Source organism: Puntigrus tetrazona, chromosome 19 (genome assembly GCF_018831695.1).
Source record: "Puntigrus tetrazona isolate hp1 chromosome 19, ASM1883169v1, whole genome shotgun sequence".
NCBI classification, from domain to species: domain Eukaryota; kingdom Metazoa; phylum Chordata; class Actinopteri; order Cypriniformes; family Cyprinidae; genus Puntigrus; species Puntigrus tetrazona.
The window spans coordinates 12,304,020-12,321,149 of NC_056717.1; the positions used below are offsets into that span (position 1 = coordinate 12,304,020).

The 17,130-nt window shown below is 36.3% G+C and overlaps 1 protein-coding gene across 2 annotated transcripts in view; it reads left to right on the top strand.

Moving 5' to 3' along the window:
• Positions 1–17,130, top strand: part of vps50 (VPS50 EARP/GARPII complex subunit) — a 102,097-nt gene that overhangs the window by 39,067 nt on the left and 45,900 nt on the right. For both annotated transcript variants that reach the window (XM_043217854.1, XM_043217855.1), the window contains exons 13-16: positions 4,305–4,440; positions 15,292–15,383; positions 15,491–15,585; positions 15,984–16,082. In XM_043217854.1, the coding sequence (XP_043073789.1) occupies positions 4,305–4,440; positions 15,292–15,383; positions 15,491–15,585; positions 15,984–16,082 (422 nt within the window). The remainder of the gene's footprint in view (positions 1–4,304; positions 4,441–15,291; positions 15,384–15,490; positions 15,586–15,983; positions 16,083–17,130) is intronic.

The following is a 17,130-nucleotide window of genomic DNA, read 5'->3' on the forward strand; positions in this document are numbered from 1 at the left end:
GGCATTTTTCAAAATTATAATAAATGATCTGCAGGGTATTTTCAGCTGAAACGTCATATACACATTCTGAGGACACTTAAGCCTTACATTACATATTGCAAAAAGGGGCATGATAGGTCTCCTTTAAAATAATTTGAATTGAAAAAAACGGCAAGTAAAAGGATAAATTAAACGTGATATTTTGAAGTAAAAAACAGAAATAGTTTTGCTGTAAAACATACTCCAATAATCTTTGTTTTATTTCAAAACTTGTTGAAATGCATGACTCAACTTGACCAACTGCTTATATTTCTTTTCATACGCATTATAATTACAGGGGCAAATTTGTAAAAAATTATGACATTTTCATGCAGTTCCTTGCACAGTACTATATAATGACCTAAAAAAATACTTTTGCCGTTATGCATAATGCAAAATAATACATTTTGACATTTGCATCACATGTTGCTCTTTTAAACCATTTAAGCCTTTTAAGCATTTTAACCCATTTGGGATGTAGCTCTGAAAAGTATGTGGGTGTAAGTAATAAAGGACCAGCGATTAAAAATAAATAAATAAATAAATAAAAAATAAAAAATAAAAAAATTAACAGCCAAAAACAGAAAAGCGCATATTTAAAAACAAAAATAAAATAGCCTAATATTACAAATAGTATGTGATCCTAATTTCCTGTTCCCGAGAAACTAGAAAACCCTTGATCTTGGCTGAGCCTTGCAAGCTCTGCCATCTGTGGTGTGACTTCTTGAGCATGGTTATGATAGAGAAGACACCACAGAGATTTGCTGACTTCATAGGTTTACCGCCTGCTGAGGGATGCAGCATATTCCCCTTCAATTTGTTTTCCTCCTCCTGCACTTTTAAGATATTTACTACAGTAATATTTGACAATAGGTATGATTTGTTTGTATTTAGAAAGGTGTTCACCTCTGCTGCCCAGGACCGTACTCTGCATTTCATTTCTTTTTTTTTTTTTTAAGGAGCAAATTGCAATTAGCACTGAAACAACCCCAGTAACATCTTTTGAGACTATAGGGAGAAAATGTATCAAAAGTACATGAAAGAACTTTCATGTTTTTGGATTTAATTCCCACTTCACCACTGAATGAAGTCACTGACCTGATTCGGTTTCTCTGCACCTGCCTGAATCCCTTACAGAGCGTGAAACATTCTTATCAAAATATCAGCTATAAATGTCCATCTGTCTGTCTAATAAGACTCCTTTGAGATTAGAAAGACATTTATCATCCTTTCTCTCCACCAACGCTCAGTTGCCAGGCAACAATACCTCGATCCCAATAGCAGGAAGTCATCTGGAGAGGTTGAGGGATTGATTGTTTGAATGAGATGGCTGACTTTTTTCCTCTGCTCACCTACAGGAGTCATTAGACATCAATTAGTGTACTATACGTCTTGTGTAGTAACCACTGGATCGGTGTTAATCCAGCTGAGCATCCATGTATCTCCTTACACTCAGTGATGGCAGCCATACAACTTTATTCAAAGAAGGGATGAAGCTGTCCAAAACAATTAATCAACTTCAAATGAGAGGAATGGCTCATATAATTATTGCTTTCGGCCCTGGGTATTACATTTTGGCAGCTTTGGCAATGTTACACATTTCCTTCAGTATAATACTTGAGCCACAGTTCATTGCATTAGTCGGAGCCGCTCTAGTATAATGAGTTGTGTGGGATGGTTTCATATGAGCTTGTTTATCTGTTACTGCAGAATTACCGTAAATGATGAATCACCTCTAAATGCCCAAAGCTTTTTTTCTGTATGCAGCACAGGCCTAATTAGATTTATTGCAGCCACTCGCATCAGGTCGCATTGTGTCTCAGCATCTGAATGCAAAAGTGAATGAGTGTTTTATTCATTTGATTGTTTGTTTTAAACTCTCAATTTGTTCAATGAGTGTGATTTTTAAGTCGTAGACTTAGGGTGAAGGGCTGTGTACACAACATTTTCGGCCAAAACTGGAAACTTTTTTTGCATTTTGACTGTCCGTTGACGACGGCGACTAAAAAATGGGTTTCATTTGAAAATGCCACCGTTATCATTTCCGTGTAAACACCCAGTATGGGAATCTTGACATGTGCAGTGCATGTCACGTTTAAAGGCAAGCACAAACAAACACAGCAATGTCAGAGTACATGGTACTATTGTTGCTGCTAAAAAGTTTACTAAAGCTTTTTCTGCAAAGTGTAGATTTACTTCACCAATATTACAACCAATATATCATATAATCGTCACTTCTCTACAAGTACTGTTACAAGATGACAGCGCCAACTACTGACCTGGCATGCGTAATACAGAGGTTTTGCCCAATTTTGCAGATATGTGTGAACTCGAATCATTGTGAAAATGTTGTCGCTTATACGTGAACTTTACGTACTTTTTTAAAAAATGAAAAGGAAAACATTTTAGTTTTTTACTACATCATTTGTCACGTAAACATAGCTTAAGTGTTTCTTAAAATAGAGGGAAACCTTTGATGGGTTTTTTGGACGCACTGGTTAAGTACAGAGTCAAAACGGGCCTGAAACGGGTTTATGCTCAAAGGAATTCATTGTTTGGGAGCTTCCGTTTTCTTAGTTTTTTCTTTTTTTCTTCCTTGCCTATTACTTATCTTTGTCAGATGCAAAACTGTGATGAAAGATTGTCATTCATGTGAAACCGAATACTAGAGTACTGACTGCTAAAAATTATTTTTCATCATTGCAGGAATAAGTTATTTTTTAAAATCTAAAAAAAAAAAAAAATAGCATTATTTAATTGGTAATAATATGTCAATATTATTTGATTATTTCTTATCAAATAAAAGTAGCACTGCAAGCATGAGATCTTTAGTAAAACCATTTTAGTTTCAAATGAGCTAATTTTATTAACTAATGGCAGGTAAAGTTGTGCTACATTTTGTTTTCAGATGTCTCAAGATTTAGTGGACAATTCAATTTAAAAGTATCCCTTAGCAAAGTTTTATTTTACGCTTTTATTCTCATAGACTATACGCATGAACTGGAAACATGCCTATGCCAATAGCTATATAAAGGTTGTTCATATATTTGAAGTTCCTACGCAGTGACCTCAATCGTATCCCGAGTAAAGCTTCAGTAAAGTTGATTAAGTAAATGTTTGGCAATAGACAATCAGAAGCTGAAAGTCTTCTGTGGTAGAGCCTAATTTACAGAGTCCATTGGTAAACTTACAAATAAGCCTTGCAGCAACACTGGCTCGGTAGTAAAAAGTGATGACGGTAATACATAAATTGTAACGAAAGCGTAAAAACTGTTAGCTTTTCCACAGCTGGAGGCTGTGTTGCTATGTGCTGTTCCCTTGCCTTCAAAAACAGCCTCGGCGAGCCTCAGGCCGGTCGTAATTTACCAGGCTCCAGCAGTTTGCAGAGCTTCCAAGCTTGGTTGAGAAGAAAAGGCAGAGATAGAGCTCCAGCATCTCACTGCTGACAGCACTGATGAATATTTGTATGGATGAGTCGGCAATGCAGCGGTTCTAGACACGGCAAAGTTTATGTCAGCTTTCCCTGGCCACAAATTGCACTGACCAAAGGAAGGATGTCAGCTCCTCCGAGAACGCCGGTGTCACAGAAGTCAAAGTTGATTCAAACTGTATTTTACTTTGTGCACAGCCCACCTCCCAATTTGATATAGAGTCTCGCATCCCAGACAGAAGCTTGTTTTGTTGTCTCTATGGTATTATTTCTAATTATAGCGTTCCAAGGAATGCTAGAGATTCTCAGAGGTTTTGAAGGATTGATCGCATGGTAAATATTCATTAAGGTCCACAGCAGGTCAATCATTATCTCTGGTGTATTCATGCTCCCTCAATGTCAGATTTACTGTTTTCCAAATGTCTCTACAGCTAGATTTAAGGATGAACATACATCTGAGACACACAGTGTCACACTAAACGGAGTTCCTCGCCAGATCTTTTGTTTGTATTTGTATTTTTAGGGTGTCAAAGTGTTTAGGTGTCTTTATTTTTACAAATTTAAAATATATATTTTTGGGATGAGTTCTGCTCTTACTGATCATTTCAATGCATATAGATTCAGGATCTTTTTTGTCACCTGGTAATTTTACATGAATTTACTTATTTTAGTATATGTATACGTGGAGTAAAAACAATAAAAACACATTTTTACAGTTTTAAACTGTTCCTGTAATGGCAAAGTTTAATTTTTTCTTTTTGTATTGAAGTGTTGTTCTATTCTTTTTGAAACTGTAGAGGCTTATGGAAATCAAAATGTTTTTTTTTTTTTTTTTTTTTTATCTTTCTCACCCCAGCATATTACTACAGACAGCTACATCCCCTGCTTGACTGACCTCTGCAAGGCTTTGTGGGAAGTGATGCTCAGTTACCATCTGACCATGCAGTGGCACGATGAGCACTACAAAGAAGAAGAGGCGACTCCTGGAGCGGGTAAGCAAAATCACTCACTGTTGGCAGCTCTGTAGAGTCATGGGTTTCTTTTTTTTCCGGGTAAACTGCGTCTTGAATAAACATGAAGATTCAAAATGACATGTGCCAGTAATATAGTTTTTGGCTGACAATCAAGGCGCAATTCCAGATGCTGGGCCAGAGCTGTCATGCGGAGATAGTCAGCAAAAGCAGAACAATAACAACAATGGCACCAAGCAGAGCATCAAAACGACTTCCCATGATACAATCAGTAGCTCTGTTCAGATATCAGGCTCAAGCAAGCTGAAATATTAACACTCCATATTCCATATCATAATGCCTCCTTGTACATGTGGCATTTGGGAAAGAAAAAAATTCTCCAGCGGTAAATTGGTTTTGGTTTACAGTATAAATATTCTTGATGAAACGAGATGAAATACCTTAGCTAAACTGTGAATTTGTTTTACCTTAAATATTATATTTTTTTGCATTAGTTTTTTTTGTTGTAGTTGTCAAAACATGCCAGTGGAATTAGACGGTTAGATATAATAACTCTGTGTTGTTTTAGTCTCATTGGGATAATATTATTGTACTTTTTAATTTAAATGTATATTTTAGAGGAAGTTTTAGTACTTTTGTACTCATTTCATTTCCTTTGGAAACTAGCTGAAGTACAATATTTAATATTAATTTAATATCTATTAATATAATTAAAATGTCATTATATAATAATATTTTATGAAATTTGAGTAACTTAATTGTTTTCATAAAGGGAAAGATACTGGATTTTTTAAAAATTAATTCAATTACTTAATGAGATTTTAATGGTATTGATAGAAGTGGGAAAATTTAAGATAAAATATAGGGCATAGTATCTGTAAGTGTCCCAAGCCAAATTTGAACTCTGGAGTATCATGTCACGTGAACTACAATTCATCATTTCTGACAGTAATAGTATTTATTTTCAGTTCTTTGTACTTTTTATGTTCTTTGGCTTTATCTGTGTTCCGATGCAACTCTCTGAGTTCTCTTGTGTTTCTCTAAACTGTCTGGAGGTCGGTAACTCTGAATCAGTTTTATTAGAAAGAGCTGGGGATTCATTAGGGTGCTCACTACCCGTGATGGTTAGATTTCTAAGCATTAAATATGTGCTTTTATAGTGTATATTTAGGGGAAATGGCTTTTGTTGTGTGCTGTAATCCAGGGAGAATGAGCAGGTAATTGAAAGGGGCGCTGCGCTGTTAGCTTGCTGCAGTGTAGTTTGTAACTTTCCCTTTCTGTCTTGCCTCCGCTTCGATTTCTGAGGTCAGTGAGCAAGTGCTGAAACAGATTGGTGCTTGTTCTTGGTTAGGTCTGTCATTGGAAATTCATTGAACCTTTCTAAAGTACCCTAATAACCTCTACAGAGGGAAGTGTACAGAACAGGCATTGTTGTTGTAGGTAATGGTGGGTCTGTGGGTATTTTCTATAAATACTAAATGAGGGACATGAATTATTTGTTTTAATGGAAGTATTTTCTTTAAAACCGGTATTTTCTTCTGATTTTTAACACAGACAGTTCTCTGCTACTTCAAATTGTCTTGTACTCGCAGTGTATTTTATTTTTTTGCGTGTTTTTACGAACTCCACTCCTGCTATTAATTTATTGTTCGCATTTGCTGTAACTCGGGTAGATAATATACAGTAAGCCAAGCAATACACACATTTTTGTACTTCTCTAGTTCTCTAAAGAACAATTACTTCCAGCATAGTCATAATGTTTCAGGTTTTACTCTGCCAAAACGGCTTTTAAAAAAATTTACAATTTTACTTAATATATGCATTGAGCAAGCTTTATGTTTAAACAAGTGGAAAGTCTGCCAGTGGAACAATACAAAGAACACTCAAGATTTTATTCATCTTAATCTATTATTTAGCCTTATCTACACTGCAAAAAAAAAAAAAAAAAAAAAAAAAGTATAATCAGTATTTTGTCTCAAATAACAACAAAAACAATAAAATATGTTGAATTATACTGAAAAAAAGCCACATGCAATTTTTCTTATTATATCTTGTTTTAAGGTGATAATTATAATAATATAATAAATAAGTCGAAAAATGCCATGTAGAGAAACTGCATTCGAATTTTTAGAACTCTCTCTGTAAAATAATCTTACAGGCTTATACTCATTTGTCATGCTCCTTTGTATATATTTAGCTTAAAATATTCGACAGATTAAGTTCAAGAAATATTTGTGATCGAGACATTATGGGGACACAGAGTGTAACATGTACTTGCTAGTCATCAGTTGTTGCATGTATTTTGCAGCCCTGATGGATGGTTTATATTCTTAAGGCGTTCTCTCATCTCCTGCCCATTTCTTTCAGTTCTTTTTTCCTCTTTCCCGCATTCAATAGCTGCTTCTTCGACTAAGTGACTGCTCTAATCTGCAGGCCTGTAGGCTATGGAAAGGCAGAGGACACTGTGACAGTGCCTGGCCTTATTGAGGATAGGCACTGAATTTTTGCTTGTGTCATCAGTTACTCCACATAGCTCAGGTATATTTTTCCTTCAAAAAGTCTCTACGAGGTGACTTTAATTATTCCTCTTCACCCAAGAAGCATAACGTGTAAATTATTGAATTCTTTAAAAGAAGTCTCTTGTGCTCACCGAGGCTGCATTTATTGGATCAAAATACAGTAGTGCCCTTGACTAATCTTTTGCCTGAGGGGGCACTTTAACCTTCCGTCAATGGCATGGATGAATGCATTTCCTAGAATTTGATGGCCGCTACACTAAACCTGTCAGTTTTGTATTAATACCACCTACTCCTAAGAAGCTGTTATTTTTGAACATGGAGTATGCTAAATTTCAAGGGCCGCCCGCCAAATGAGTAGAAACAGCTTTCCAAATGAGGATAAATGATTATTCATGGGAGACTGGGAGAGTGGGGAAAGGTGAAGGCCAATCTATGCTATGCTGACATGCTTTTGGTTTTTTAATACCCGATTGTATGTATCTTACAGTAAAGACTTGAATTTTCAATGACGTTTTGACCTCTGTTGATGGTATTTGTGACAGTGTTGATTTCCACAGAAATTAGCTTAATTCTGTAAATGAAAAAAATGCTTAGTGTACACCCGAAGTAAACCAGGCCAGGAGTGTTTAAAAAAATAAATATCATTAATTACTATATTAAATGATGTTATTTACTTAAAATGATAATGGAGTTCATTATGCACTACAGATACTACCTAATTTTTATAGTTAACTGGTGACATTTTACGACAAGGTCCTATACATTAGTTTAAAAAAAGTGTAAAGTTAACTGTACAATATTGTACAAAACTGTTTTATAGGTTAACAGTAAGTTCCTGTAAGTTTATAGTAAAATGTTGTAGACTGTTAAGTTTTTCGAGGTAAAAAAGAACAATCAACTAAAAATTAAAAACATTTCAAAGTATTTTGTTTACATAATCATCTGTAATAAAATCTTTTGTTATAATTTATGTACATTACAGTTTTATGTTTCATCATACTTTGGTCATTTTGTTGTTAATATTTATTGCATTGCATATTTTTGCAAAATGATTCTGGCAACCATAGCTGCCAAAATTTAGTCAAATCTATGGATTTATTTATTTATTTTACAGTGCGTAAAATAATACAGAATTCATTCATTTTGGTTAATGGTAATTTATGCATTATTAATTTTTTTATATATATAACTTTATAAGTGCTTTATAAATTTTACAAATAATTTCAAGAAATGTAAATAAGATTTACAAATTTCTAAAGCTGTGATTATTATCTTGTTACACCTTGTGCATTAGCTAATTGAACTTCAAACATCAGAAAATATTACCTTAACCTTCATTTAAAGCTAAATAGTATTGAATATGAGATTGCATTTCATAATTTAAAAGGGTGAATGTTAATGATGATTGGGGAAAATTTGAACATCTAATTTATTTACATATGTCTAGTTGATATTCTGTTCTGCAGTGAGCACAGTATTTCAGGAGACTGATATGCTTTACTTCATACGTGTGTCCGAAACATTAAATAATGCACCAACCCCTGTGTGAAATTGACTATTACACCTCTTGTTGCGTGCGGCTGCCTATAGTATTCATCTTGGTCCGTGTCAAGATGACTTCACTTGCCTCTTCTTAGCTTCCAGAGCTATCAACAGGTAAATTGCCTCCGCTGGCCTGTGACTTGCTTTGCTATCTAATTTCACAAGGTGTATAATCACTAACAGCCATGTGTGGAAAAACTGGTCGAAAGTAATTCATTAGAATGCAAGTTAGGCTTTGATTTGGCAGGGTCTTTCTCAGAAACAGTTTTAGGGTTCGGTTTGCAATTTAGATTGATTGTGAAGAAAGCTCAGCTGCTCCCCTTTGGTTGTGCGTATCTGTGCTTGAGTAAGAAAGGACGAAGATGTTGTAACTTTGGTTGAAGGTCCTGCTTTAGAGGTTTGGCTCTGTTGAGAGGGAATGGAGCAACTGGGAACTTTGGGAAAGATGCTTTCTCTGAACGAGGCAGTAAATCATGCATTGCTCTTGTTCCTAAACAATTCCGCCATTTGTCTTTATTACGAGACTGTCAAGTGTGAACGAGCACATTCAAAGTGAGGATTTCAGCCATTTTTGTATTTAATGCCTCCCTCATGTCTCAGTCTAGTAACAGATTTACTGGAAAGACTGACCATATGATTTTTGCTTTTGGATGATCCTTTCTAAGCACAAAATCACCACTTTAAGACTGAAGAAAGCAGGGCTTCAGTTATGCATATCTTAACTTGAAAAAGCTGGTGGATTGTTCTTGGGTTACATGTTTTCAGCTTGGAAGTTAGAAATGTCCTGATACTTGACTCGATAAAGTCAAAGATCTTGCTAAAGTCTAAGTATGTTGTTTTCACGCAGGGTTCTCTAGAGTGAGAAGGTCAGGTTTTCTTGTTCTCTTCTAGCCATGTGTTTACACCACAGGAAAAATATATGGTTTTGTTTTCTCAAACTTAATTCTGAATCATTTAAGCTGACCTGAAATGTTTTTAAACAATGGTGGGATGTTCTTGACATGATCAAGATGTTTTTGGTTATTTTAGGAGATGTAATGCGGCATTAATAGTGAATTATTTTTGCAACGTTCCCCTGCATCCTGCTGAACTAACTGAGCTCTAATACTTGCTAAAAAATATCCTTCTAGTGTCAGACTGTCCTGTCAGCCTTGATCAAAAACTTGCTGGTTTAGTTTTTTTTGCCTCTCATCTCTTTTGTGCTTCTCCTCATGATATTCCTTTAAATTGTATTAGCTTCTAATAAAAAAAAAAATCTGACAATCTAATGACCATCTTTTAATAGAAGTCTATTTCCTGCTGTTCATAGTGAATTACACTTATACACCTGCATCCTTTCAGATTTGCCAGGAAGAAAGGTTATGAGTAATCAATGTCACTTTACCCTTGATGTCCCTCCTGAATAAGCTGCAGATAAAGAGCTGCCAGAGAAGATGATTCTTAGTGAGGAGTTGCACATGACATATTAGGGTTGTCAATCTACGCTTAATTGAAGTAATTGCATGTTTGTTAATTACATGACTTGAATATTTTACAAAAGGTGACGATCAAAGGTGACATTTTGACTGGTAATATAATGTGTGTATTAACATTCACTTCCATTTCAAAAATTGGATTGACTCAGACTTATATATATATATATATGTTATTTTTAAGGATGTAATAAATTGGTACAGTAAGCCGGTTTCCACCAAAATCCACCATAAACAACACAGCTGTTTTGTTTTAGTAGCATTAAATGTTTAATAATCTAAATGTTCAAATTTCCCACGACAGGAATAAATTACTGTAGTTACTGTAGATATACATCCCAATAATATTTCACATTATTATTTCCAATCTTTATTGTATTTTGGATCAAATAAATGCAGCCGTGGTGAGCATAAGAGACTTGTGTTTTTAAATGATTGACCCTATTCTCCAGCAAAACAAGCATGTCGCCATATTTAAGTAGCCTTTAAACATCTTTGAGCAGTAGCTCTGTATGTTTCTGTAGCATCGCTGTCTAGGGTAATTTTAGCTGGTAAAGTAGATTTGTGTTGTAGAGTAGAGAAAGCATCGTGAGCATTGTAATGTTTAAAGCAAATGTCTTAACAAATGTCAGTAGAGCAGTAAGATGTTAAAATAAGCGGTTCATTCATAAATCCATGAGATCAGTGTGGAAATGCAATCGGAAGACAGAAAACAACAAAAGCAGCTCTAAAACGGGGTGGGGCTACAATAACTTATTTAATTTTCAAAAGCATCTGTGTTTTGTTTATTAGGTTGCTTTATATTTGCATGTGTCACCATATATTTAATTTTTTTTTATGTTTTGCAGTGTGTACGTGCGTGTATAAACAAGCTACAGTGGTGCCAGCAATTCAGATAAACTAAAAAAAAAAAAAAGCACGTTCGTCTTCCATGGTCCTGGTTCAGTTAGATGTAAGGGAGTGAACGCGGATGGCAGCGTGTCAAACCAAAGACACTTTTAGACGCATCCGGCTTCTAATATAAATTCATTACTCGTGCTCTAAAGAACTCCTGCGTGTTAGCGATCATTAGTGAGAGGGCTCTGGCTTCTTGCGCTGCTCGGTTCATGTTCTGCATTTTCCTCACCTCATTGATTCTTCCTCGAACGGCCTGTCCGGTTAGTCTGCCCCTCTCCTTTCCCAAGAATTCCCTGGGATGCCTAAATCTCTACAATGTGCTGTTGCCTGTTTGTGCGCGCCTGAGTGGGAGCGAATGTGTGCTCATTCCGCTCCGGTTTGTGTGTATGTGTGAGAAGCCGCTTCCAGGGAGACGATATTTTTCTTGTCCTCTCCAGCAGTTGGCTTGCAGTGATTTACTCTGTGGCTCTGCATAGCTGCACTCCTCATGGACTGAAATGATTGGGGAAAAGTCCAACTCTATTGTCAGGAGCCAAGGAGCTCTTTGATTCGGCTCCAGAAGCTCCGATCCTGCAGGTTTAATGAAAGGAGCTTAAAAAATAACTTCATTTTCAGCCACCGAACATTGTTGGACATATAAAGAAACACCTTTCGGTTTTTTTTTCTTTACATTTAAATGGAGAGGTTCAGATGGGATGTTTTAGATTTTAGAAAGCAGGATCCAAATGTTGGAGACCACATATGAATGTAAAAATATATACCATTTATACCTTGTTTTTACATAGTAATATTTCTTCCATATTTTTTTACAGAATGTTTCATATTTTTCATCGTCCCCTTTTACAATTTTAACTAGATTTTTTGCATTACATTTTTTTTTCTGAAATTCAAAAATATTATTATATAAATTAAAGTAAAGCTTTTTCTTGATTTGGTTATATTTATTTATATTAATGTTAGTAATAATACCCTACACCCTACTGTATAGTTATAGGGCCAGGTGCAAAAACGATTTTTCTGTCACGGGACTGTCACTCTTAAATTGCATGTTATTGATCCTGCTTCTACATTTTCTGGACAAATGCATAGATATAATCATGAGCAGAAAGAAAGGGTCTGTTTTCTTCTTCTCTACTTAATGCAGCTTCTGCTGTTCGCGAAGTCAATGTAATGAGGTCATATGTAGAACATCCTTGATTAAAAACCACCACACGTTTGCTTGACAGCGAACATCTCGTGCAGCCATCATTCCAGGAAACAAGTGTTACAGTCTTATCAATGAGTCCATTTAGATTGATGCTCAGTAATATGTCAGATTAGAAAATTGTGATTGAAATGATTAGGTTTTTGTTGTTGTGGTTTACACTTAACGCATATTTTGACGTATGACCAAATATGCAACATTTGCATTTAAAGCACTTTTTAAATTGTTGGGTTTTTTAAGCATAATCCGTGTAAGATTTAGCATTTAAGCACACTCAGTATTCCATACACTTCACTGAGTGAAAGCGTTTGAGCTGATACTGTTATCACAATTGTATAAGCCAGGTCTCACAGGAAGTTTTTTTTTTTTTTTTTTTTTTTTCTTCCCCCAACCCAGTTTAATATCTTCTTTCCTCTCCTTTTCCCCTCATTTTAGTTCAGTGTGAAGATATTAAACTTGGGAGGTTAGAATTAACTGTTTGGTTGCTGTCATGTGACATTCTGAGGTGTTACTTGCTCACGCGCCGACCGTTTCTTCCACCTAATTTATTTTCTGATACGTTGTGTGAACGTGCTTTCCTCCTGGGGTTCAGGCAGGTTCCCATCAGTGATATGGACTTCATAAAATCTTTCATGTTATGAGCGAGGAAAAGGGTAAAGGCAGCCTGGAGCTCTGTGGGTTTAGCCTCTGTGAAATATCAATGTTTTGCTTGTTCTGCAGCTGAAGTCGTGATCTGTACAAGTAAAGCAAGACGGGATGAACTGAAGCATGATGCAAATCTAGTTTTTAAAGTATACATGAGAGAAAAATGTTTTTGGGCACTTACTATAAAATCTAAAGCTGGTTTGTTTTTACTATGGAAGTTATTTTCTTCTTTCCGGTGCTACTAAGATGACGTGAAGCCTGCACAGACACAACTCTTGAGTGATGACTGTGTCTCTCTGGGGTTTAACCGAGAGCTGTTATATAAAAACACTCTTCCCCTATATAAAAGCTCTCTTTTCTGAGCGCCAAACATTCGTCTGCTGGCTACGCTGAGCATCCGCTAAAAATGTCATCAATCACTGGAGCTCAGCTCTTCTTTGAAGCTTTCTCAATACTTGTGCCTTCATTTACCCATTTTCCACCAACAGGACGCCAAATCTGGTGTCCAATCATTCCTAAAAATGTTGGAACCAGTGCTTTTTCTCGGCTTAACTTCACAATGTTTCTATGTAATGCCATTTTGCAAATTTCCATCACAGAATAGGTGGTTCCTGAGTGAAAAATTGCGGCAAGCTCTCAAACCAACTGAGATTGACTGTGAACGTCATATGTCAGGGTGTGGGATAATGCTCGCAATTAAGTTTTCAGAACAGGGTGACACAAAACAGTTTAGTTGATGAACGTCCCACTCTTTCACTGCACATTGACTTTAGCCCCTCTATTTTTATCGTGAATATGCTAAGGTTCTCTCTCACCCTGTGCCTTTTTGTATTGATTTTTGATGTTTTTTTGTTTTGTTTTAGTTTAGTTTAGCTAAATTAATCTTTTTTTTTTCTTTTAGTTTGTGTTTTGTTTGGTTTTGTTTTGTTTTGCGTTGTACATTTTATGCTGTTTGTTATGTTTTGTTTTTGCCAAAGTTTGGGCTTTAGCAAACATGCCACATGTTGGTATGAAGGGTTTAGTGGTCTTTGGCAAGAAAAGGCAGACAGGTGAAGTGTTTGTTTTGAACACTAGCTTTTTGCACAGGAGGTTCGTGCTTGTTTGTTTTCTCTAAAGATGACTTGCAGCGAGAGTGCTGAGGTTGAACTGTTTGTATAATCTGCTCATCAATGACACGATAATTATGTTGTATCACTAAGAGCCTGCTGGAGTATCAGTCCAGAATAAATCCCACCTGAAGGGCTTTTGTATTTAGTCACTCTCAGTCACGCTGTGCGTATATAGACATTAAGATCGGTCGCCCACATTCACGCGCCTAATACATTCATCTCTTGCTGTGCTCAGCTCCACGGGTCATATCATCATTCTCATAGTAAGTATCCTTCTCTTTACATTAGAGTGGAAACATAATGACCAAAGCAATGAAAAGCAGCACTATGAATTCACAATGAACTGACACAGAAGTTTGATTTTTAAGCTTCCTGTTTCAGTTTAGATTGGTGCACGTTACGTAATGGGCAAAGCTTTTGTCAGGATTGATGATGCACATCTAGGTGGTAAATTTTGATGATAGGTGTCCTCTTTGATTAAACTCACTTTGGTATGTCTGGATGAACACTTCCCCTGATGAGGAGCGACAGCTGCTTTGTTACAGGAAGAGCTTGTTATCAGTCTGATCATTGTAAGACAGTGTCAGACTCATTATAGTTTGAAAATCAAGACACCTTATGCAGGCCAAATTTAATTACATTTTTAATGAGGTTATAAACTTTGAAATGTTTATTGGGTGTAACGGTGTTTGATACATTAAAAGAATATGCAATTTTGTATTTTATGTATAATTAGTTTGGAAAACAAATTTTGTCTGATTGTTAATCAAACAACATATTTGACAGAGAGTCTAGCCTGCTCTCTTGATTTGGATAGCATTAATACTGAACACATGTAGGGTTATTTGATATTCACCAGAGTTGGAAACAATTGTGAAATTTAGGCCTACTTGGAGCAATCTATAATTGGTATATGGTTCCATGTGGTCCTCATTGCCGTGAGCCACTTGCACAACCGGCAAAGTATGAAATTGAACTATATTTGGCACCCATGTTGTAAGAAAATGTCATTGTCAGTGTATTAGCATAGCACTCAAACAAATTTCAGGGTCAAGGTCCTTGTAATCGTGACTGCCTTTGCTGCAGCTGCCAGAGAGTCGGGAGCGCTTGGTGCAAACACAATCTATTCTGATCCATTTTCTCGGGTGTGAATGTTTTGAATGCGATTTCGGACATCTTCAGCTGATGACACAGTGGAGCAGTTTGATGGTTGCTGGTTCCAATGGTTTAGACCACCAGACATTTCACGTGTGACTGTTGCAGAATTTTGCATTACTCAATTTGAATGCTTTTGATGAAAATGCCGTATAAATGTAGCATTTCATCATTTAAGTCAATTTTTATAAGAAAATAAGATCATGGTTGAAGATAATGCGCAACATGATGAAATTGTCTGCCAAACTGTATTAGACTACCCTGAGATATAATGGCATATAATGAGTATACTTTTAAAAATAGCTGTGCCGTGAATTCTGTCTTTGTAGATGATTCCAGCGCAGAGGGCTCAGACGAATCTAACGTGGGTCGCAGCTATGTGAAAAAGAAGCTGGAACATGGCTTAACGCGGATCTGGCAGGTAGGGAGTGCGCTTATTTGCTCGTTTCTTTCTCTGTTTGTTTGCCGTTCCTCCATTAGCTTCATGACTTGCCCTCCCACCTCTCACCCTCCACTCTCTGCCCCCAGGACGTCCAATTGAAAGTGAAAGCCTATTTGTTGGGAACAGACGTGTCCAACTTCAAGTATGACGATTTCATTGTGGTTCTGGATGTTATCAGCAGGTAGGGACGAACTTCCTCATTAGTGCTAATTGGATTGGCCTGCGGGGACCAACTTCACCGTTTCCCCCCACCATCCCTTCTGCCTCATGAGAAACTCCCCTAAAGAGAAAACGGGGCCAGGGGGCATCAATGAAACCACTTGTTCCTCAACAAGAGGGGTGGTGCAGTCATCCCCATTAACAGGGCTCAATTAAAAGGCCATTTTGTGTGTGAAACCACAGCCCTCTGCATTGATCCTGCCTTGGGGTCACTGACTTGTGTGAATAGAAGTGCCATTTTCTGCCCTCGCTGGGACATGTGATGTGAAGTAACTCTTTGGGGTTAATTAGAAGAGTGAACCGCTTTCTAATTCACTTTTTTTCTTGTATGTTGTTTTGTTTTTCTTTGCCGACTTATAGGTTGATGCAGGTGGGAGAGGAATTCTGCGGCAGCAAGTCTGAGCTTTTGCAAGAGTCTATTAAGAGACAGAGTGTAAACTATTTTAAGAACTATCACAGGTAAGATAAATAGCCCATTGCCAAACTGGCATCAGTTGCTAAAATTGAAAAGAGTGCTGTGGTGATTATGTATTTTTGGTGGGATATTGCAGGCTGTAAGCTTTGTGACCGGCATGTTGAACAAATTGGTCATCAGTGTAACATTCACGAAATGAACACAACTTTTTAAATTCATTTTGGAGCTTAAATAAAATTGCCAGATGTAAAAAGCTAAAGGTTGCTATAAACAAGCTACGTCACAGTCGGATGACCAATAAAAAGTCGAATGTCACCAATATCAAGCTTCCAATAACTCTTTCAATATTTCTTTAAAATCTACTATTTGGAAACTTTGAGTTTTCAAGAGTCTAAGTAAAAATACTGTGATGCTGTAAAAATGGACTTGATTGAGTTTACCTGTTTGGAAGTGTTGGCACTTAATATTGCCGTCCCCAACAAGCTCAGTAATCCATTTAGTGACTGCCTTTTTTAAGACACATAAAAGTTTAAAAATGACCAGTGGTTTTATGTTGTAGAACAAAATGTGAAAATACCTTGAGCTTGTGTTAACCAGAGACATTTAACCAAAAATCAAAAAATTTGTTTTCAGGTTTAAGTACTTATTCCTGCAGCACTGTATTGTAGCCGCTGATAGTGTTGTGTATTTGTTCATGCTGTTTTAGTGCTGAATTGACTAATTAAACATGCAAATGTTTTAACACTGCAAACATGCCTAAAAAATCTGGATGTTTCAATGTCACAGTGTTCCTGTAGCTCTCAATATAGCATTGCATTAGCAACGCTAAGGCCATATAGGATAATTTCAATGCAAGAAATTGTTAGATTTAAATCACATTTAAATATTATGACAATATTTTATATTAGCATTGAGCTTGAATATATCTAAAGTCGAGGTTGTTAAAGACAATAGTGTGTTTAAGTATCTGTCGTTCAAACCTGAAAATGTGTTCAAATTTCTGCATCGAGACTAGAATGATGAGAGAATAGCCATCTAGGGCTTTGTTCACGCTGCTGGCAAATTGGATTTGATTTTTAAATCTGATCTATA